A 23,886-nucleotide genomic window follows, 5' to 3' on the forward strand; every position below is an offset into this window, starting at 1 on the left:
ATATTCTAGTTAATTTTAAAACTCTGGATGACAACATTAACAGAGAAGGTGACCAAGAAAGGGTAAATTAATCTGTCTTAGGTATGATATTGCTATGATAAAACACCATGACCAAAAAGCAACTTGGGGAGGAAAGAGTTTATTTCATTTATACTTCCAGGTAACAATCCATTACTGAAGGAAGTCAGGGCAGAAACTCAGGCAGAAACTGATACAGAAGCCATGGAGGAGTGTTGCTTACTGGCTTGCCCAGCATCCAGGACCAACAGCCCAGGGGTGGCACCATCCACCATCCCACATCAATCACCAATCAGGAAAACGCCCCTTAAGCTTGCCCACAGGCCAATCTATTGAGTCTTTTCTCAGTTGAGGTTCCCTCTTCCAAAGTGACTCTAGCTTGTGTCAAGCTGACATGAACCTGCCAGCCCAGTGCCCACAGAAAGGACAGTAGAACAGGAAGACTGCCGCTCTATCAGGTGTCCTTCCTACGGGTGTTCTCTGTGAAAGAGAAAATTGATGCTGATGAGCCAAGTCTTTCCTCAGTTTCCTAGAGACTATGATTGAATCCCTATCAATCTCCACAGCAGAACTTAGTGCAGGTCTTCAGCTGCCATTCTGTTCAGGTCACCCTGTGCTGAGAACAGGCCACCTCACCAAGCAGCATCCTTCCTCACTAACGGCCTTCCTTCCCAACACAGAGCTCAGGTCTGTTTGTCCTTCAGCTCAAAATCCAGCACCAGAGCCTTGATGTCTGCCTCTCTAGCTAGGTGTCAAAGACTCCTGCCCTACGACACATCAGAGGACCTCCCTATGGCAGGGCGTGGAAAAGGCAAGGTATTTCTGCAGCAACTACGCCCAGACTAGAACAGAAAGGACAGAGAGTAGGGACAGAGTGGTTGCCATCGGGGTTGTGTTAGGCACAGCCACTGGTCCTGTGAGCAAATTCAGATGACTGACCCTCAGGCACTAACTCTTCACAGAGCTTTGTGAAAACCAGGAGAGAATACATCAAGCTCTAAGTAGTTCCAGTATTTTTAATGTATTTGTTTGAGATAGAGTCTCACTATGTAGCCCTGGCTGGCCTGGAACTCGTTGTGTAGACCAGGCTGGCTTCTGCCTCTGAGATTAAGGCATGTGCCTTAAGATTAAGGCATGAACCCAAACCAAGCCCAGCCTTAGTTTGGGTTCTTATTGCCCCATGCACTGATGAGCACCTCTCTGTGTCCTGCACAAAATGAGAAGCTATACAGCTGTGGCACAGCTTCCTTTTCACCAACAGCTTAGTGTGGAAACCACCGACCCACATCTGTACCTGGACCTATTTGTCCAATTTCCCAAATTCCAAAAGGCAGTCCACATATTCAGAAATGAGCTCAAGTTGGTTAACAGAATTTCTATAAAATAAAAGCCAGCATTCCTCAGGAACTTGTAAACCTGGTTCCCATTTGCCAAAAGGATTCCTTTCCCTTCCCCCTGGCAGAAGGAACATATGGCTCTCCACTGACACACATCTGTGGCACTGATCAGCTTATCAAAGCTTCCAGGCTCCCTCAGCTCCTACTCACGAGTACCTGTTACACATTTCGTGTCCTGACCCTTCCCCTCCCCCTGCCACTCACTCTCCTTATAGCCAGCTAGTCTGGACTATCCTGCACTCACCCTCTCATTCTTTTATTCTCTCTGTGCTGTCTCCACTCTCCCTTTCCTGCTTCCCTGGCCCTGGCCATGTCCAGTCTGCTGGCCATATTCAGTCTACTTCTGCTCTCTCTGCTCTAGACTCTTCCAGATACCTCTGGCTGTTCTCTCCTGTCCACAATAAAAATGTAACCATATCTTGGAAGCATCATGTTGGTAGTTTCCTTACTGTGCCCTCTCCCGCACATTATTAATTTTTGCAAACTGACTGCCCTAAGCATCGTTACCTTAGAAACCAAAATAACAATAGCAGTGTCTAGACTAACAGGCAAAACCATAAACTGTAATCCTAATTACAATGACAACAGCAAGGAAAACAGTGCCAATACTGGGAAAAAGGGCTTATGAAATAAAACGCTGAGGTCCATTGGATAAAAGTGTTTGGTATACAAATCTCATGACCTAAATTCAATCTCCAGAATCCACACTAGAAAGAGAGCACCAACTCCTAAGAGTCGTCTGTCTATACCTGACTTTCATATGTGTACCATGGCATGTGTGGAGATCAGTGGACAACTTGCAGGAGTCCATTTGTCCTTCCACCATGTGGGTCCCAAGAATTGAACTCAGGCTGGTAAGAGTTTAATGGCAGGGCTATTACCCAATGAAACAACTCACTGGTGCATGAAATAATTTTTTAAATAAATAATACCAATTGGAGGTTGAGTATATAGTTCAGTAGGCAGAACACTTGCCTAGCATATACAAAGTCCTGGGCTCAATCCTAGCACTACATAAACTGGACATGTTGTACACACCTGTAATCCCAGTACTTGGGAGCTGGAGACAGGATAATCGGGAGTTTAAGGCCAGCCTGGGCTATCTGAAACCCTCCCTCAAATGATGATGATGATGATGATGATGATGATGATGATGGTGATGGTGACTAGAAACAAGGACAAGAATTTGATGGGGACTGGACATACGACTCAATGGTAGAGTGTGTAACTTGCTATTATTCATGAGGCCCTGATTCCATCTTCAGTACCACTACATGAATTAATTTTTTAAATGCTGATAAGAATATAGCTTCTTGGTAGACACAATATTTACTGAGTGCCTACCATGCACTGTGCTAAGCATTCTGCACACATTTACCCTCTGATCTTCAAAGCCCACACCTGTGAAGTAACTCCTCTCCTGCACCTAGCTTCCCATGGAGGAAGAGTGCCAAAGCTACAAGGCCACAGGTGGCGGGGGGGGGGGGGGGGGGGGGGGGGGGGGGGGCCACGGGACGGGACGGACCACGACACATGACCCCAAACCCAGCCTGACTAACGTATGTGTCTGCTACTGCCCCAGGCATGTTATCCAAGTCTCTGAGCCTTCCCTCAAATTGTGTTCAGCTTCACAGCATCGAGGACTAGAGAAGTCATCCACATGCTCAGTCCTGAGTCATGGTCTAGCATGGTAGCACACATGCCTGTGATCCTAGCACTCGGGTGGTGGAGACAAAAAACACTTGAGTTCAAGGTCATCCTCAGGTACATAGCAAGTTTGGGGCCAGCCTTGGCTACCTAAGTTTAGGCCTCAAAGTAAATAAATAAACACAATCCTTAATCCCAATGTTGCCCTGCTTTCTCTGTGCAAGTATCTGTGAATAAGAGACTACTGTCCACAAGGCTTTCCACTGTGTTGGATCTGCTCTAGGTCCGTGCTGTCTAATGAGGCAGCCATTAGTGTGTGCTAACACAACTGAACAATGGCATTTTTACTGGTTTTTTTTTACATTTAATATCCACGTAGATATGTGTGTGGGCATGTCATGTCATGTATGTGGAGGTCACAGAACAACATGCAGGAGTTGGTTCTCTCCTACCCTGTGGGTTACAGGCATTGACTCAGGTGGTCAGGTGGGGCAGTGGGTGCCTTTACCTAACTAGCAGTCTCTATTACCATTAATTAAATTGCCACACAGGGGACTAGAGAGTGGGCTCTTTGTCCATGCCTACCCTCTGAGGCCAAGTTGTTCTACAATGGTTCCCAGACACCAGCCACATCAGCATGATCAAACTATGCAATCCTGTTCCCACTCAAGATGACTCAGTCTCCAGAGTAGGGTCCCCCAGCTATCTGAAGACGACTATCTGTCCTGTTGCCCTCCATAAATGTCTTCTCTGGGCTAAAACAGTTTTCAGGTTTTTCAATTACCCATTTACTGGCTTATCTCCAGGTTCTGCAGCAGCCTGACCCTGCCCTGTGCTGCTGGCATCTGCTGCAGCTCTACCAGCCTTACGGCAATACTGCAGGCAGGGCACACACTTTTCCCCCACACACCTGACACCCTAACATCTTGACTGACATTTTCCTCACCAATTACTCTTTTTTTTTTTTCTTTTTCTTTCTTCTCTTTTGTCCTTCTCCCTCTCCTGAGACAGGGTCTCACTATGTAGCCCTGGCTAGCCCCATACTCAGAGATCCACCTGCCTCTGCCTCCTGGGTACTGGGACCAAGAGAGTATGTAGCATTGCTCACCACTGTTGTTAGTTTGGGTTTTTGTTGTTTTGAGACAGGATCTTACTGTGTAGACTTGACTGGCCTGGAACTCACTTTGTAGACTAGGTTGGCCCTGAACTCACGGAGATCCACCTGCCTCTGCCTCCTGAGTGCTGGGATAAAAAGTATGGTATTCGCCATCATGCCCTCCTACTCTTAAGCCATACATATTTACAGACGTGGCTCGTTCGTTTGTTTTGGGATTTTCTTTACAGATTTTTTAAAAATTTATTGTGTGTATGTGTACATGTGTGGGTATACTCCTGGGGCACATGTGCAGAGCAGAGAACAACTTGCAGGAGTCAGTTCTTTTTTTTTGTCCGCCATCTGGGTTCTAGGAACTGAACTTAGGTAGTCAGGCTTGGCAGCAAATACCTTTACGCACTGAGCCATTTCACTAGCTTGGATTTTCTTATTTTTAAGACAGGTTTTCACACTGTGGCTCAAGCAACCCCAGAACTGTATAGTCCAGACTGGCCTCAAATTCAAGATGATCCCCCTGCTTCTCAGTGCAGGAATTACAAGTGTGAGCTACCATGCCTGGCTTGTGTACCTGATTTCCTGAACCTGGATGAGAAACCTAATAACTTGATCCTGGTTTACCATCTTTACTACCAGTCTCTGTCCATTTCCAGTCCTGTGTCTATAGGAACCCTGGTGTCCTGGTCAGTACCATACGGTTCATGAATGAGAGGCACGGCGTCTCTACACTATTGTCGATCTAAAGGTCAAGCATGTTAGCATGTCTTAGCTCTGCATTTTACATGACATTGGTGATGGCTATTCTTGGTTGTCAAGTTGACTATATCTGGAATGAACTACAATCCAGATATGGAGGGCACATCTGTTTGAGTTCTGCTTGGTTTGAAGTGGGTGAATCCACTTCTAGTCCAGATTTTTGGGGCAGGAAGACACATTTTTGATCCAGACCTTGAAGTGGGAAAGACACACCATTAATCTGGGCCACCTTCTGCTGGAAGCCTATATCAGGACTTGTTAGAAAGAAGCTCTTGTTCTTCACCTGCTTGCCCTCACCTTGCTAGCACAGTCTTTCCTTCACTGGCATTGGAGCCCAGTTCTTCGGAACTCCAGGATATACTGAAGACCAACTGAGACACCAGCCTTGTGGGACTCAGCAACTACTAGATTCTTGGACTTTCCATTCACATTGTTGGATTAGTTGGACTGCAGCCTGTAAATCATTCCAGTAAATTCCATATATACATTCCCACTATATATAAAAAATATATATATATTCATTCCATAAGTTATGTGACTCTCGAGAACCCTGACTGATATAACATTTCATGAACCTTATTTAGAAACTAGGCCTTACTATGTAGTCCAAGCTGTCCTCAAACTCACAATCCTGCCTCACCCTCCCAAATGCTAGAGTTTACCATGACACCTTGCTCATTCATGCTTTTTGTTTGTTTGTTTTGTTTTTTGAGAAAGGCTTAGTTTAGTTTAAGTTTAGTCCTGGCTGTCCTGGAACTTGCTTTATAGTTCATGCTGACCTTAAACTCAGAGATTCCCCTGCCTCTGCCTCCCAGGTGCTAGAATTAAAGGCATGTAACCACCACCGCCCAACTTTCATTCATGCATTTTAAACTTCCCACATACTGCCTTTAAGCAGCAAGCACATGCAAACCTCTGACACCTAGAAGAGCTCTGTGAATGCCAAAGTCTCACTCGTGAGGCAACTTCGGTTGTGTTTAGTTAGGTAGGTTGGTGAGAATAGTGAATTTGATTTCTTCAGGACATTTGACATATCAGTCAGGTTGTCCTTAATAATAAGCACAAAAGTCAGGATAGAGTAGCAGTTCAGTTTGGTGGCTGTTACATTGGTCGAACATGAGTACCCAAAAGAGTGTTGACCAAGAGATTAACACTGGCCTAACCAAACATCTGCCCTCATGAGCCTGTCTGGATAGGTCACGTTTGGATATTCAACCTGAAACTCATGTTTACTGTGTGTAGCTGGCACACACTGAAAGGGCCAGGCTTCCCAGACGCAGCATGACACTCTAGTGACTGTGAACCACATCTTATATAAGTCTTGGTAAATGTTTTTGACCCCTGCCCCCAGAACAGGAGAGGATGGGAGGCCTCTCCCACTTACCTCCAGTCTCCCAGAGGCTGCTAGAGGACTTTCTCCTCGACCACAGTTCATTGTTATATGGACTTTTAGTACAGCACCAGACCTAGAGCAAAACTGAACTCCGTGTCCTGCATCTAGATCTGACTCACAGGCTAGTCCATACCCTGTGTTGCAGTCATTAGTTCCTTTTGCTTAGGTGTCACCTGTCCCTTACACTGTGCAGTTAAAGACTCAAGAGGGATGGCACCTGCAGCTGATTCTCGTTTTCACCCTTTAAGTAAGAAGAGAACACGAGGTAATCACTGCTGTAACTGCACCAGTCTGTGGACCTGCTTAGTGTGAGCTTGATAGTAGGACTTTGGTAGTTTGAATGCAATTGGCCCCCATGGGGATTATTAGAAGGTGTGGCTTTGTTGGAGTAGGTGTGGCTTTGTTGGGAGTAGGTGTGGCCTTGTTGGAGGAAGTATATGTCACTGTGTTGGTGGGCTTTGACGTCTCTTGCTCAAGCTTAGCTCGGTGTAACAGACAGTCCACTTCCTGTTGCCTGCGTGCCACCATGCTCCCCACCACAATGAGATGATAATGGACCAAGCCTCTGAACTGTAAGCTGTCACCTCAAATAAATGTTTTCCTTTATAAGAGTTGCCATGGTCATGGTGTCTCTTCACAGTAACAGTAACCCTACCTAAGACAGACACGTTAAATGGTTGGTTGGTTGGTTGGTTGGTTGGTTGGTTGGTAGGTTGGTTGGTTTGAGACAGGGTTTCTCTGTGTAGCCTTGTCTGTCCTGGAACTTTCTCTGTAGACCAGGCTGACCTTGAACTCAGAGATCTACCTGCTTCTGTCCCCTAAACACTGGGACTAAAGGCATGTGTCATTACCACCCAGCATGTTAAAGGTTTAATTTGGTTTTTAGCAATGGGAGAGCCACAGAAGCTTTAAACAAGATCATGAGATCAGAGTTATTGTTTCTTTGTTTTTTGTTTTTTTTCTAAACAGGGTTTCTCTGTGTAACAGTCCTGGCTGTCCTGGAACTCACTTTGTGGACCAGGCTGGCCTCGAACTCAAAGAGATTCACCTGCCTCTGCCTCTCAAATGATGGGATCTAAGGCGTGTGCAGCACCACTGCCCAGGTCAGAGCTCAATTTTAAAAAAATTACTGTGGCTATGCACACAATACATTCAAAGACACATGAAGTACTTGAAGAGGCTTCTGGTAGCTTCTCACATAACTTTTCCTAGTTATGTAACACATTTATATTTAACACTTGAGCACCTATTATGTGCCAAGAAACCTGACAGATCCCAAAAAAGACATGCCTACAATGATATACTTTTGTTGGGTCAAGATCAGCAAAAGCCCATAGTAACCTTTGCAAAGGTCATGAAGGAGACTCTTTGTGGGTGGACAACCCAACAATAAATAAGGACCTTTGCTTAGAATACCTGGGTGAGGATTCACAAAGAGGGGATGTGCATGTATGAAAGATAAAGCAGGGACCAAACCTGGTGGAGTTTCATCCCAGCACTCAGGAAGGCTGAGGCAGGAGAACTGAGAGTTCAGACTGGTGCTATAACGTAGGGTCTGTCTCAAAACAAACACAACCAGACAAAGTGCGAGACATGGCTCTCTACCCTAAACCTACACCTAAATTGTGGTTTTTCAAGAGGAACAGAACCCACCACATGGCTCGTACAATGGCAGACTCCCCCATCCTGCCAAGCTTAGGTTATACCAGAACTACCAGCATGTCAGTGAGTCCTTGCCCTCAGCAAGCCAAAGAGCTGGAGGTGGCTGAGCTACTCGGATACTGGACTCCTGGGTCAGGAGGGGGGTCTCCTGACTTGCTTCAATGAGAGATAAGTCACCAGGTACCTATCAGTGTGCCACTGTGGGATGCCCCCAGTAAAAACTAGGTACAGAGATGGTATCCTTCTAGATCTGGATCCTCTCCCTTAGAATTTTAGACTCCTGAGCTGTGGGACCTTGGGATTCCTGACCTCTCTTGAGCCCTGATTACCTCTTCTGTAACATAAAGGCAAAACAGCAAAGGTTACTAGGATTGTAAAGAATGCAGTTTTAAAATGCAGAGAAAGGCCCAGAATGATCACACAAACTGTCAGTGGGGGCTGGGAAGAAGAGGTGGAAAACTCCTGGGCTATCACACTTTGTTAGGAGGAAATAGGAAAGATGGCTTCAGAAATACAGATGAAGTCAGACCCCTGGTTATTCCTGACCACAGCCTCCACAGTTCCAAAGTTCACTGCTCTCAGCAACTAACTACCTGCTCAGTCCTTCCTGGCAAGAAAGCCTCAGGGGGAGCTCCTTCTAGGTGAGCAACCCAGGAATGCCTGTCAGTCAACACTTTGTGGAGCAGAAGCATCTTCCCACACCTCCACTGTAGCTTCTAACAACATTTTCCCACCCCCTGGTGATAGGCAACGCTTGGCATATTTCCTAAGAATCCAAAGCTACACAATTCCCTGTTGCCAGCAGGCAATCAGCTAGCTCGGTTGCTATGCAACCCGCAGGAACAAAAGTGGTGAAGTCCTTTCCAGAGACGTGGAAAAGTACAGGGAGGAGCCATGCCTCCTCAAGTCACAGCCTCTAAATGTCTACCAAAGGCAGCAGGGGTTCTTTTAAGAAACAGGCCAGTTTATTCACTCTTTATTCACTCAGCCGTCTAATTCTCTTTTGTTGCTGCCTTTAGCAGCAGAGACTGTGGGCATGGCGTGTGCTGCATACAAATCCCAAGCCCTGCTCTGGCCTGAAGATCAGGCAGCAGCCCTACAGCAACACTCTGAGGAGGGCACCCTGCAAAGTTCCTCAGTCAGCATGGGAGCTCAGCCAAGAACAAAGCTGTCCTGTGAGAGAGACCCACACCTCCGCCTCACAAGCTGTCCTGTGAGACCCACACCTCCGCCTCTCTGGTATCGGGGCAGGAGGCAATCGCAGCCCCAAGAGACATACACCGAAACCAGCAGGGGCCAAATGAACTGTGCACCCCATATCCAGCCCACTCTCCAGAGATCTGGCTTCTATTCCCTACCCCCAGCTCTGGGGGGAAAAAGGTTGGCTAAGTGGTCAAAAGACCAAGTTCTAAAGTCCAACATCTGGCTCTATAGTGTGCTATCTGTGACCTCAGATGAATTACTTAACCTTTGTGGGTCTCAATTTCATCATTACAAAAACAGGCTGGGAATGTTGACATTTTAGGGTTGCTGTGAAGGACAAGTAGGTAAACCCTGGTAAAAGAAAATCTAGGACGGATCTCTCAGTTCAAGGCCACCCTGGTCTACAGAGCTAGTTCCAGGACAGCCAGGCTACACAAAGAAATCTTGTCTCAAAAAATAAAAACAAAACAAAAAAAAAGACGTAGGTCTGTGACAGGTGGAAGGAACTGAACTCAGTATACGGCAGCTGACAGGATTCCTGTTCCCCAGGCTTGAACTGGTGGCTCCAACATCAACAACAGCAGTGGCTGGACTAAACATTCATTACCAAATCTGGGTGCCAACCAGAGGGCTGAGTCTGTTTTGAGTTCCTAGCAAATCCCTCTGCAGCTTTCTTCAGCCCTGAAACAGTATTTAAATTACTGTTCCCTTGTAGCAAGAGCGGTCTTTCTCTAGCCTTTATTTGAAGTCAGCCTTTACAACTCAATTGGCGAATTCAGTGATGTCCCAAAGGATTGTTTATACATTATACCAACAGGAAGATCTCTGAGTTCAAGGCCAGCTTGGTCTACAGAATAAGTTCCAGTACAGCCAGGGCTATAGGAGAAACCGTCTTGGAGGAAACAACAACAACAACAACAACAACAAAAAAGAAAGAAAGAAAGAAAGAAAAGCTGTGGGATGGAGTTGGCTCAGCAGTGGTTAAGAGCACTTGTTGCTCTTGCAGAGGACCCAGATTTGATTCCCAGCACCCACATGGTGGCTCACAACCATATGTAACTCCAGTCTTAGGGGATCTAACCCCCTCTTCTAACCTCCTTGGGCACCAGGCATGCACTGGTGTATATACATACCTACAAGCAAAACATTCACACATATAATAAAATAAATACACTGGGCATCTGTAGTGGTGGTTGTGGTACTGGTTGCGGCAGCCACAGAGGTGGCTGGGTTAGTGGTGCACACCTTTAATCCTGGGACTTGGGAAGCAGAGGCAGGTGGATCTCCGTAAGTTTGAGGCCAGCCTAGTCTACAGGGCAAATTCCAGGACAGCCAAGGCTACACAGAGAAACCAGGGTTCGAAAACACACACACACACACACACACACACACACACACACACACACACACAAAACCAACTCTAAATCAAACAAACAAAACAAATAAATCCCCCCCCAAAAAAAGTCTAGGTGGTGGTAAACAACTGTAATTCTATTTATTTACTGTATGTTTGCACGTATGTGTGCACATGTGAAGGTCAGGGGAAAACTTATAGGAATCTTTTTTCTCTTTCTAACATGTTGGTGACAAGCCCATACCATTAAACCATCTCACCAGCCCCAGACACTATCTTTTAAATGAAGGACCGAAAGATAACTTCTGTAAATTGGCTAGGGAAGGAGGTATATGGGGGTGGGAGTTAGAGACAGAAACTAACATCTTTTATGCCATATCCCACACCTGATTTGCCTCAAGTATCTGATACACACAATGCCATGATGACCTTGGGAGAAAGTAATATGCTCATTTTACAGATGAGGAATCTGAGGATCTTAACTACTGCTTAGATCATTCCACATCTGGTTCCAAAACTGGTGACCTCTTCTTGCTCAGACTAAGCTTTGTAAAATGAACTCAAGAAAGCTAATCCCCATGCCTTCCAGAACTCCAATACAGTTTTTATAAGTACTCTGTGGGACACCTCTATAGGATTCTGCGCCTATTTTCAGTGTTGGGAAGGGCTTACTCATAAAACAAGAAACTGGGATCAACAAGATGGCTCAGAAGATAAAGAAAGGTACTTGCTGCCAAGCCTGATGACCTGAGTTTAATCTCCAGAACCCATATGATAATAGAGAACTGACTCACACAAGTTGTCCTCTGCTGTGCACATGCATTTGGCATGTGCATACATCTCCCTCAACACAAAATAAATGTGCAAAAGAAAAGAAAAGAAAAAAAACTTCAGAAATCTTTTTTTCATTCTTTATTGTCAGGGTCTCATGTATCCCAGCTAATCTCAAATCTGCACACATATACATCCATAGCAAACACATGTATGAACAAACACACAGCTGTTAGTCTCACAGATGCCAGGACTCCCTGCCTCCTCTTTGACCTTACACAGGAACTCAGATTCATTTCCTCAAGTATCATTAGTCATGTTATTCCCTGATTTAAAATGGTACAGAGCTGAGGTTGAAAAGATGGCTCAGTGGTTAAGGGCACTGGCTACTTTTCCAGAGGACCCGGGTTCAATTCCCAGCACCTCACAATTGTCTGCAACTCCAGTCTCATGGGGTTTGTTGCCCTCTTTTGGCCACCATGGGCACTGCATGCATGTGGTGCATAGACATACAAACTACACATACAAATAAAGTAAAAATAAGGAAAAGAAAGAGAGAGAGAGGGAGGGAGGGAGGGGAAGGGAAGGGAGGGAGGGAGGAAAGAGGGAGAAGGGGAAAGAGAAGGGGAAAAGAAAGGGGAGGGGAGGGGAGGGGAGAGGAGAGAAGGAAACCATCCAGTGGATTTTCCTCTGGGTGCTCAAATGGGCATAAACCTGAAGTTCCTTAACAAGTCTTCATGGCCCCCACCAATGTCCTTCTCAGCTCTCCCCTCCCATGACATCAGTCAACTGACTTGTCTTACCCTCAACACACCAGTTCAAACCTCTACTCTGTACACTGTTACTGCTACTACCTGACATGTCTTCTCCCAAAACACTGAATCACTATCTTATTATCACCTAAACCTCAGTTCAAAGGTCTTCTCCTCTGCAGTCACCCAAAGCGCCCAGAGTTGAAATTCTGACACACTCCCACCCCCAACTCTTTACTTCTCTATTCTATTTCCTCCTCAATCTTCTTCACCTTATCTTTATTCTGTTTCTCCTCATAACAACCAATGCCTTTTGTTTGTTCTTGAGACAGGATCTCTCTATTATATAGCTCTGGCACTCCTGGAATTCACTATGTAGACCAGGATGGCTCCAACTCAGAGATCAACTTCCCTCTGCCCCACCACAGACAGTGCTGGGATTAAAGGCATTTACCACCACGATTAAATGCAGACATTCTGATGCATGAACTCATGCTATTTACCTTTCTGCTGTATTTCTTTCCTGTCTCTTCACCTGAAACACTGCTGCTCATAGATCTGCCTTATCCCAGAGTGGCAATTACTGAACACAGTAAGGTAAATGCTCATGTTAGCAGCAGGACTGACACCAACCTTTCTGGCCCCTTCCTTCACGTTTGGTCCAGCTCAAGAAGGTGAAGAAATATTCAGGTTGAGAAAGATCTCCATGGGTACATTAGAATATAGTAAACATTCCTATGTTTAAACAGGAGCTGGAGACTGGCAAGATGACTCAGTGGTTAAGATCACTGGCTGCTCTTCCAGAGGACGCAGGTTTGACTTTCAGCACCCATATGGTGGCTCACAACCATCTCTAACTCCAGTTCCCAGGGATCTGATTCTCTCTTCTGGCTTCTGTGAACATTGCATACATGCACATGGTGCATATACATACAAGCAGGCAAAACACCCATGTACGTAACACAAAATAAAACTTTAAACACACTGGGGAAAAAAAATTGAGGTTTTCTTCTTACCAATTTTTCTACTAGCCATGGTGGCATGTGCCTGTTATTCCAAGCACTCAGGAGAATTGAAAGTTCAAGGCTAGCACAAGGAACACAGTAAGAACCAGTCTCAAAAAACGAGACCAAAACAAGGGAGAGGAAAAGAAAAAGTGAGTGATGTTTATGAAGTAATCAGTGCATACTAGAGATTGACCAGATATAGCTACTAAGGTATTAACCATCACTTTTTAAATGCATGCAAGTATAAAAGAGATAAATAAAAGATGTTCTCAGAGTACAGAGTCATGAGGCATTACTTGAGACAGCCTCACTATTTGGATGCAGTGGTATATTGCAAAGGACATAATGCTACTCATTCACCTCAGCTGAATGAACATATAAAAGGACTTTGATTTTTAATCCTGACTCCAGCAGTCATCCAGGCTCTCAAGGTCGTAGATTTACCATGTAAAAGAGGCTGAACTACATCATTATTAACACATTCTAATTCCCCATATTTAAGTGCTCGATAAACATTTAATGAAGATCATCCCCAACCAACAGCCAAAGAACACAGAAAGTTACATTTACAAGGTCATGGGATCCGAGGAGGACATGAACTGTAACCCAGATTTCTTTCTACACCCTTCTAACACTCATACTTTCCAAGGTCCAAATGTGACATTATGCCTTTCTTCCAAACTCAAAAGTCATTTATTCCATTAAATAATCTTTGCCTGACTCCACCTAATCAAAGGACAACAGGATCAGGACAAAACACCCCACACTATCTAAAGAATCAAATTAACTTAAGAGATAATCTAGCTGCAAAGCCCCTGCCTTGGCCAAAACTCAAATGATTTGTTCAGATACATGAAATGAAGAGTTTTATTTTACAGTTTGATTTTAAGCAATGGGATAAAAAAAAAAAAAACTTCAAATGATAATTCTTCCTGAGAGTACAAGACATAACTTTTTAAAAATTAATTCTATGTTAAAAGTTGTGCCACTTGGTACAAAGCAGATTCACAAAAGTAATCATAAGTTACCAGAAAACGTCCTACAGGTATTTTATTGCTTTATTTGTATTGACAAAATACATACTTTACAGTAACATTAATATTATACCTTCCTAGGATTATCAAGTTAAGAGTGAAAAGCCACCTGCCACTCATGGTCAGCTTTCTAGATGTCTCACAACAGAAGAGTCAAGGTCAAACGGTTGAGTCTTCTCATCTTTCCACCTAGTATCTGAAAAGCAACTAACTGTGAATTCGAAATTCTTGACTTTGTACTCTGACAAATACAAACGACCACACCCTGGTTCAGAGTTCCGTGACATTAGGCTGTCATGAACAAGGAGCACAGAGGGGGTGTGCAGGGTCACTTTAGTGACACTGTGGAAGCCAGAACTTTCATCTACTTTTTTGCAGTTTTACCACCTATCCAGTTGGGAAAAAATCATCTGCCATCTAGTCGCCAGATGAATACATAAATCAAGTAATGTTAGTCAACAGTCTTGACATCTGGTGCAAAGGTGAGAAATCACTGTTATCATGACTATTTACTATACTGGGGTCCAGAATACGGTACCCTTCTTACATCTTTGACCCGGAGTGTTTTCAAAAAGTCGTATTGGGTACAGCTTCTGCAGAATCCAGGCCCGGCAACCACAGATACATACAGCTAGCAAGTCTCTGCTGATGATGGGAAGTGAGGGCCCCAAGCACCCGGTTTAGATGAACCCACAACCACCGCGCCCCTCAGTCACCTTGTCATCACCTTGAGGAACAGAAAACCACCCTAGGGCAGCGGGCAAGTCGGCTCTCAGAAAATAAGGAGTGCCCCCACCCTTTTTCAGGCTGCGGCTGCTTAGACTCCAGCTTCCCGCCGGGTGGGGACGGGGACTGGGAACTGACGGCGCCAGGGACGCCTTGACCTAGGACAACGCGGGAGCGGACAAGGGCGATGGGCCCGCAACCGGGTCAGGGACGCTAGAAGTCAGTCCCAGGTCGAGCCCGCCTCGCCTGGCCTCGCCTGGCCTCGCCTACCGCCGCAGGCAGCGCAGGAGGCTCCCCGCCCCCGTGAACCCACACATCTGAGCTCGCTCACCTGCAGCCGGGTCACCAGCAGGCTGTAAGGCGCCATTTTGTGCACTGACAAAGATGAGGTCGCGTGAAAGTGACGTCCCACTCGGCGTATTTGAAGGGACTGGGAGGGGCGTGGCCTCCAGAGAGGCGCGTCACGGTGACGGTCCGAGCTTCGGCCCCCCGAGCCCGAGTCCGGAGAGCGCAGTGGGCGGGACTTCCGCGACGGGAACCTGGCGTGAAAGGAGAGACTGCCAACTTGGCTTTCGGAGCAGACCCGTCATTTTTGCACTTGGGAATGGAAGCGGGAGGGGAGTCAGGAGTTCAAGGTCATCCTTCACGTCAAACCCCAAACCCACATACTTTGCGGAAGCATGCATGAGGTCCTACTCTCAACCCCGAGCACAGAAAGTAACATATGTAGAAAAAAAAATTTTGTTTTGTTTGTTTTTCGAGACAGCCCTGGCTGTCCTGGATCTCGCTCTGTAGACCAGGCTGGCCTCGAACTCACAGAGATCCGCCTGCCTGTGGCTCCCGGGTGCTGGGATTAAAGGCGTGCGCCACCAACACCTGGCCAAAGGTAGAAATTCTATCCAAGAACAAATTTTGGATTATGCGTTCAAGTCGGGAAGGAAGAGAAAAAAAGTCTTTGATGCACCTGCTAGGACCGGGCGAGCTCACGCTGAGGGAACTCTCGCGAGAACTAGCGGGATCTGGTGCACGGAGGGCGAACGCTGATGGGCACCTTGACGGCCAATCATGGAGAAGTGGGTGTAGGAACGGTGTAGGTTAGAGGTCGTGCGGAAGTTCTCTGAGCTTCCGGCCGCCGGCTTGGGGAAGAGTAATGGCTAAACATCATCCAGATTTGATTTTCTGCCGCAAGCAGGCTGGTGTAGGTGAGCCGGTTCCCCGATCCCCTCCGTCTGAGTGGGATGGTATTAGAAACTGGGCCGCTGGGGGGTTCACCTCCTCTTTAAGGCCTTGGTTCGGGGGCTCCACGTTTCGCGCCTTAGGGTCCCTGGGTGTTCTGGCAGCGCGCACCGGTTTGTGGCTTCTGATAGGAGGGCGGGAGCGCGCATCTGCGCCTGAAGCTGGCGGGAGCGTCGGTGCCGGGTCTGGAGAAGCCGTCCCAGATTGCTTGGGACTTGGGAGGGTTCAGGACGGCTTTCGGGACAGGGCTTGGGTGCAAAGCAAAATTTAGAGGTGTAGGCCGGGCGTGCTAGGTCACGACTGCAATCCCATCACCAGGGAGGCTGAAGGCAGGAAGGTTGCTGCGAGTTCGAGGCTTGCCAGAAGTACATAAATTCCAGGCTCCACAACGGGAATCTGTCCCTGTGGGTGGCGGGGGGCCGTGGAGAGGGAGGAAAAGGAGACTTAAGGCAGCTATCCTGCACACCTTCCTGCCCCATCTCACCCTGAGCTTGAGGAACAACTTCCCTGCCAAATCACAACTTTAATTTTAACTCTTTTTTTTACCATCTTTGATCTTGCAGCTATCGGAAGACTGTGTGAAAAATGTAAGCGGAACATGCCCTCTCACACCTTGCCTTCTTTGCCCTCTGAAGAGCCACCAAGCCGTTAATTCCAGAGGAACAGCAAGGAAGCATTGACTAGATATGCCAGGCTGCAACGAACCCCGAATGTCTGGCTGCAGCCGAAGGCTCCCCCACCATCCACCCTCTTTAGCTAGCACATTTTTAATATTTCATACTTAGGTTTTCAAAAAAAGAAAATGTCTACTTTTGGACAGTAAGAACTGTCAGAAGAGTGTGAACCTTCCCAGGCCACAGTGTGTGCAAGAAGGCATGCGATTTGTTGACAATAACTACGTAGACTCTCTCAGATAATATTCCAGACTTTTTCCATATGTGAATTAACGTTTGTATATGTTGAAGGACACTGAGGTAGATACAGGGTAAGGCTTATGCTGACAAGATAGAGGAGAGGTCCGAAGTCACTGTCAAAAGGAGACTAGTCACTTCCCCCATAGAACAGGGAAAAGAGCTTTAGGAAGGAATCGCTGGTGAATATAACTGCATTCTCCTTCCTTTGCAGGTGATGGCAAATGTGTGATTTGTGATTCCTATGTGCGACCATGCACCCTGGTTCGGATATGTGATGAGTGTAACTATGGGTCTTACCAGGGCCGGTGTGTGATCTGTGGAGGTCCCGGAGTCTCCGATGCCTACTATTGTAAAGAGTGCACCATTCAGGAGAAGGATGTGAGTGTAGACTGAGCTTCCCACCTGATCTTTCTTCCTTTTTCTTTGGACCGTTTTGCCATCCATGGCCGTCTCTTCTGGTCTATGGAGATTAAGATGTTCAGCTAGTCAAGTATGTAATTTCTTCAAGCCTGTGAGCCAAACTGGGTGTGGTCTAATAAAGAGCGGTTATTTTGTATCAAAGGCAGAATGCAAGAGAAGCAAGTCTTTATCAGTGTCAGCAGTCTGGAGAACCTTCTCTCTGTTCTTTGATGTCTCCCGTGCTTGGTGAATGGGCATGTGTAGAGATCAGAGGACAACTGTGGAGATCAATTCTCCCTTTACACTCTGATCCTGGGAGTTGAACTCAAATGTTGGGCTTGCCAAGTGCGTTTACCTGCTGTTCTAGTTTCTATTGCTATGATGAAACACTATGATCAAAAGCAGACTGAGGAGGAAGGGGTTCATTTCTCCTACCGCTCCAGGTAACAGTGCATCACTGAGGGAATTCAAAGCAAGTACCTGGAGACAGGAACTGATGCAGAAACCAGGGAGGGTCACTGCTTACTGGCTTGCTCCCTTATGGATTGTTCAGCCTGCTTCATTACAGCATCCAGGACCACCAGCCCATGGGTAGCACTACCCACAGTAGGCTCTCCCACATCGATCAATCAAGAAAATGCACCACTGTCAATCTAGTGGATTTTCTCAGTTGAGGTTCCCTCTTTCACAGTGATTCTAGTTTGTGTCAGGTTGATGTAAAATTAGCCAACATCCCTGCTGAGCCATCTTGTCAACTCGTTATTTATTTTTTGTTGGTTTGTGTTTGTTTTTTGAGACAGGGTTTCTCTGTGTAGCTCTGGCCATCCTGGAGCTCACTCTGTAGACCAGGCTGGCCTGGAGCTCAGAGATTAAGCTGCCTCTGCCTCTGCCTCTCAAGTGCTAGGATTAAATACATGCACCACCATTGCCTGGCTTCATCATTGTTCTTTTTTATGTGTGATTTTTTTTTGTTTGTTTGTTTTATTTTGTTTTTCAGGATAGGTTTCTCTGTGTAGTCCTGGCTGTCCTGGAACTCACTCTCTAGACCAGGGTGTCCTCAAACTCAGAGGTCCACCTGCCTCTGCCTCCCAAGTACTGGGATTAAAGGTGTACGCCACCACTGCCTGGCTCATTATTATTCTTATCCACATATAACATCCTTGTCTGTGAATTATAAAGAGCATATAGGTGGTGTTTAATAGACACTTTTTAAAAAAAAAAAAAAGATTTATTTATTTATTTTGTATACAGAAGAGGGTGCCAGATCTCATTGCAGATGGTTGTGAGCCACCATGTGGATGCTGGGAATTGAACTCGGGACCTCTGGAAGAGCATTCAGTGCTCTTAACCTCTGAGCCATCTCTCCAGCCCCTAATAGACACTTAATAGTTCTGTCTTTTTCTTTTTCGTGCTAGACAGAGGCATCAAGTGTGTATCCCAGTCTGGCCTGGAACTGGAAATTCTGCTTCCTCCACTTCCTGACTGCAGAGGTTACAGATTTGAACAGCACACCCAGATTAGTTGTTCTCTTTGGGGAGGGGTGGGGGTTTAGTGCCTCAAACTCACAGCGGTCCTTCTGCCTCAGCCTCCTAGGTACTAGGATTACATGTCCAACTCAGTTCTCTCGAATCTACTATGATAAAGGACAATTTGGGTGGCTATAATGGCAAAATTGAATTAAGGATAGTTATAGTTGATACCAGCTTTAAAAAGAATGGTGTTGTGTAATGAATTAGTTGCTGGGCTTCCTTATGTTTTTGTTTCTTGAAGGTGTCTAGTGTGGAAAGGAAACGTATTGGTAGCTTTCAATTCTCTTAGCAAGGCTCAGTGCGGTGGCTTGTAGGTCAGACTACAGACAAGTTTAACCTTATTCTTAGACTAGTATTAGGTACTAGCAACAAGGCATTGTTTCTCTAATAACAAAATGAAAGGAAGTCGATTAGAGTCTCACTGGACTAATAGAGGGTGCTGGAGTACCTAGTCTGGAATAAAACAAAATATGTAATTTCATATTCCCATGAGCAAAGTGTAGGTGGTTTGTAGATGTAATCTCTCCCTTATTCCTCACAACATGTGACCATGTAAGCTGAGGTTATTGTCACCCTCGTTTTTATACTCTGTCCCAGGCTGACTAAACCTTGTGTCCATATTACACCATGTTGTGCTTTTCTAAGTCCTTGGTGTGTGCTCATGACGAAGAGAACCAGCCCGGCTGTCTCAGCACTCCACAGTTGGATGCCACCCACCACTAGGTCCAGAAGCCAGATAGGACTTTGAGGAGAGAGGGGAAGTTGTTCCATAGGGTACCGAAAATGATCTATGATAGCTGCGCTTTCAGTTTTGAATGACTTTATTAAGTAAATAACACGCAAAGGTAAGAATAACTATCACGTAGCAGGTAGATAGCAAGACGTCATCAAATCGCGTCTCTTACCACATCCAGCAGAAGTTGATTGGGGAAGCCACCTTCAGGCGCTTAGCTAGAGTTCGTACTTGAGAGCTTTTTCTCCATGGATTAGCTTCAGGCTTCTCTTACTCCCTGCGTGCATTTTTATATCATAGGATAAACAAATGGTTTCTGTTGGAAACAGCCTTCTCACTGTTCTCAAGGCTGCGGTGCTCGGTTTGCTTTGGTTAATGTCTTTGTTATGTCTATTTGTCTGTGTGTGCGCATGTGATGTTAAGAGGACAGCCCAGGGCTGGAGAGATGGCTCAGAGGTTAAGAGCACTGACTGCTCTTCCAGAGGTCCTGAGTTCAATTCCCAGCAACCACATGGTGGCTCACAACCATCTGGCGCCCTCTTCTGGTCATACATGCTGTATACATAATAAATAAATAAATCTTTAAAAAAAAAAAAAAAAAAAAGAGGACAGCCCAAAGCTGCAGTAATATCTTTCGGGGATTGGGGGGGATAGGGTTTCTCTGTGTAGTTTTGGTGCCTGTCCTAGATCTTGCTCTGTAGACCAGGCTGGCCTCAAACTCAGAGAGATCCGCCTTGCTCTGCCTCCCGTGTGTTGGGATTAAAGGTGTGCACCACCACTGCCTGGCTGCAGTAATATCTTTATCTGCTTGCTGTTTTTCCCTGTCCCTGAACCAGAGGGGCGGCCTGGACCAGGATGGAGTTTTAGAGCAGCCAAAAAGTATTGTTTACTCTGTTGAATCCACTGTTGTTTGGGAAAAGGAGAAAATTGTTGATTAAGTCTGAAATCATAATTTCAGTTGGTGGTTTGAACACTCTCCTGCCCTAAATGCTCTTTCCAATTCCTTAGACAACTCGAACTCAGTCGCATTCTGTCTTCTACAGCTGTGGATCGGTCCTCCATCTTTCCTTTTCTCAGGTCTTAGTAACAGTGCCTAATCTGTAATACAAGAATGATACTCTGTTTTAGGTACTGCACCTATAAAGTATTCCTGGAAGAGAAGGAGAGGTGCACCCACCTCATCCCCACCCCCCAAGCCCACTCCAGACACTTGATACTTAGGAATTGGGAAGTACTTAATGTAATGGAAAGAAGAGGTTCACACAGTTCTTAAGCTGAAGGGTCCGTGTAGATACAACACTCTTGAAATTTCAGTTACAGCTAGAGACTTGCGCTTGGGACCAGAGAGTGCTTACTAAATGGTAATTGCCATCTCACCTGTCTGCATGCACCGTGATCTGATACCTTTGGATCCCTGTCCCTCATTGTGCCCCCGAGAATTATTTTAGACGTCACTTCACCTACTTCACATTATACAGGAACGTTCTGAGGACACTTGAGCTCAAGCTCACCATTACTCGGCACTAGTTTCCAAGGAACACAAAGCAGTGCCGTGACATGATCCAGCCTCTCTCCCTTACAGACAGATGATCATGTAGATGCAGGGCCCAGGCTTTTTCCTGTGTAGAAATCTTCTTCCTGCAGCTTTTATAATTTATAAGGTAATTTAATAATGTCAGTAAGCTGAGCTGGGTATCCTCATTTGTAGTTTTTCAAAACCTCAAAAATAACAGAATCATGAGCTAGGCATGGTGGTGCATGCCTGGAATCCTAGCACTTGGTATGCTGAGGCGGGAAAATTGCCAGTTTAAAACTAGTCTGGGGCCAGGCAGTGGTGGCACACACCTTTAACCCCAGCACTCAGGAGGCAGAGGCAGGTGAATTTCTTGAGTTTGAGTCCAGCCTGGTCTATAGAGAGAGTTCCAGGATGACCAGGGGTTCACAAAGAAACCCTGTCTCAAAAACCAAAAATAAAAATAAAACCAGTCTGAGATAACCTGTCTTACAACACAGAAAGACTACCAGGACTCTCCACTATCTTGAAACCTTGGTAGTAGAGGACTAATTTGAACATTCTCATGATATGACAGTAAACGAATCCCCTTGACCCCGATCCCAGCCAGAGAATATGAAAAATAAGTAACATTTGTGGAGTTTAAAATGTATATTTATTTTTGCAGTACAGGGGTTGAACCTAAGATTTTGCATAACCCAACCCGGTTCTCTGTAATAGCAGCCAGTCCACTGGCCCATCTCTTCAGCACCCATGTTTTTCTTTTTCGTAATAATTTTATTTTTATTTTGTGTGCATTAGTGTTTTGCCTCCGTGTATGTCTATGTGAGGGTGTTGGGTACCCTGGAACTAGAGTTACAGGCAGTTATGAGCTGCCATGTGGGTGCTGGGAATTGAACCCAGGTCCTCTTGGAGAGCAGTCAGTGCTCTTAACCGCTGAGCCATCTCTCCAGCGCCAGCACCCATATTTTTCTAACGAGGAATTAAATGTTGGCTAGGAGTGAACTTTTAAGTTGCAGATCATTGTAATATTGGAGCTAGAATTGTCCTGATGTGGGATGCTTGGTCTAATCCATGCACTTTCTCTAACCACTCACTGTGTTTCTCAGGCTGAGACACATTTCTTTCCTTTCTTGTCTTGCTATTTCTGCATTCTCACCTACTTTATTTTGTTTAGCATAACCAGAAAGATGAATAGACCATTAACCCAAATGCTATAAAATGGTCTTTTAGAGGGGCTGGCAAGATTGCCCAGTGAGTACAGGCCTTCACTGCTGAACCTGAGAACCAGACTTCAGTCCCCAAATCCCATTGTCCTCCGAGCTCTGTGTTCACACCATGGCATGCATATGTACACACATACTAAATAAGTAAAAAAAATTTTTTTTCTCTTTTTTTAATTTAAATTAAGAAATGGTCTTTGAAAACTCATAAAGCTAGGGAAGAGATAGTACTAACTGATCTGGGGGAGGCTCCCCCCAGTTTATAAATGGAGGTGTTTGGATACATTTATGGGGCAAAAACATTTTTTGTGTGGTTTCGGGTTTTGGTTTTTGATAACAGGTTTCTCTGTGTAGCCCTGGCTGTTCTGGAAATAACTTTGTAGACCTCAAACTCACAAGAGCTCAGTCTGCTTCTGCCTCTTGCTGAGATTAAAGATGTACGCCACTGCCCCTTGCTTGGGTCTTTTTTAAATCCTTTTTTTCTGTTGGGAGTTGTTGGGAATTAGACACAGGCCCAGGCAGCGGTCTGCAAGCTTGGGGTGCTGAGGTGAAGAGTGATGCTTTTCCTATTCCTGGGCTAAATTTGATTTGAAATCTCTTGAGTCAGTTTCAGGGACTTAACAACTCTGTTCTGTTTTTCAGAGAGACGGTTGCCCAAAGATTGTCAATTTGGGGAGCTCTAAAACAGACCTGTTCTATGAACGAAAAAAATACGGCTTCAAGAAGAGGTGATGGGTGGGCGGCTCCTTCCTCCTACATCAAGCTGTTGCAGCTGCCAGAAAAGACACCTACTACCACCAGCAGAAAGATCGGAGCCCAACGTGTCACCAGAACAGCCTGCTAGAGCTAGTGTCCTGACCCCCTGACCCCTGTCTTCCCTCACCATGCTGGTGGGGTGGAAGAGGGGTCTTGACAGCTCTAGCAGACTGAAGGAAAATTGCTAGGTTAGTTCGTAGTTTGTTTTGTTCTAGTTGGAGAAGCAAGGCTCTGCTCTCTACTTTGATAGATTCTCGCCACACCAAAAGCTTCAAAACAAGTCTTCTGTCTGCGGCCTTGACAACGAAGCCACTGCAGGCAAAGCATGGCCTTTCAGCAGCTGTGATGGCGGTGGTCTTCTGTGACCCTCAGTGTGGCCAGGAGCCATCAGAACAGTAATGTGATGTAACACTTCCCGGGTGGCGCTGGCTTCATGTTTTTTTCCTTTTTAGAAATTGGAAGTTTCTGTTGTTCTAATAAAGTTGGTGTGTATTTTCTGGTAGTTGGTTGCCTTCCCCCTTACCTTGAGATTCTACTTTGTAGTCGTCCAGGTTTGGGTGAGTGAAACTATAATAGAGGCCATGGGGTTGATGGAGTGCCTTGTCCTCTTACTGCCCCTGGAAAAGACTTAGAGGCCACCTGTGCCTTTTACTGTGGGGGAATGAGTCCATTTTAGCTTTATTTTTTTCTTCCTATCCAACTTTTTTTGTCTCACTCATTAGCTCAGGCGGGCCTGGAAATTGTTGCAATCC

At 45.7% G+C, this 23,886-nt stretch overlaps 3 protein-coding genes across 8 annotated transcripts in view; 2 read left to right on the forward strand and 1 right to left on the reverse strand.

Moving 5' to 3' along the window:
• The window catches only part of Aco2 (aconitase 2), a 43,484-nt gene extending 28,191 nt beyond the window's left edge, over positions 1-15,293 (reverse strand). The window contains exon 1 of one of the 3 annotated variants that reach the window (XM_059247944.1): positions 15,163-15,293. In XM_059247944.1, the coding sequence (XP_059103927.1) occupies positions 15,163-15,198 (36 nt within the window). In that variant the 5' untranslated portion in view covers positions 15,199-15,293. Of the gene's footprint in view, positions 1-14,178; positions 14,324-15,162 lie in introns of those variants that run through there. The other 2 variants (XM_059247945.1, XM_059247946.1) reach the window with 2 other exon arrangements.
• Positions 1-23,886, forward strand: part of Rangap1 (Ran GTPase activating protein 1) — a 187,870-nt gene that overhangs the window by 2,126 nt on the left and 161,858 nt on the right. The gene's annotated exons all lie outside the window — the stretch shown is intronic.
• On the forward strand, positions 14,402-23,636 carry Phf5a (PHD finger protein 5A). Of its 2 annotated transcripts, none has more exons than XM_059247958.1 (4): positions 14,402-14,587; positions 16,631-16,654; positions 17,193-17,359; positions 23,021-23,636. In XM_059247958.1, exons 1-4 carry the CDS (start codon positions 14,554-14,556, stop codon positions 23,108-23,110), a joined length of 315 nt encoding a protein of 104 aa, XP_059103941.1. In that variant the 5' UTR covers positions 14,402-14,553; the 3' UTR covers positions 23,111-23,636. The 2 variants fall into 2 exon arrangements, with proteins under 2 accessions (XP_059103941.1, XP_059103940.1); XM_059247957.1 differs by lacking the exon at positions 14,402-14,587 and adding an exon at positions 15,613-16,033.

Source organism: Peromyscus eremicus, chromosome 20, assembly GCF_949786415.1.
Source record: "Peromyscus eremicus chromosome 20, PerEre_H2_v1, whole genome shotgun sequence".
NCBI classification, from domain to species: domain Eukaryota; kingdom Metazoa; phylum Chordata; class Mammalia; order Rodentia; family Cricetidae; genus Peromyscus; species Peromyscus eremicus.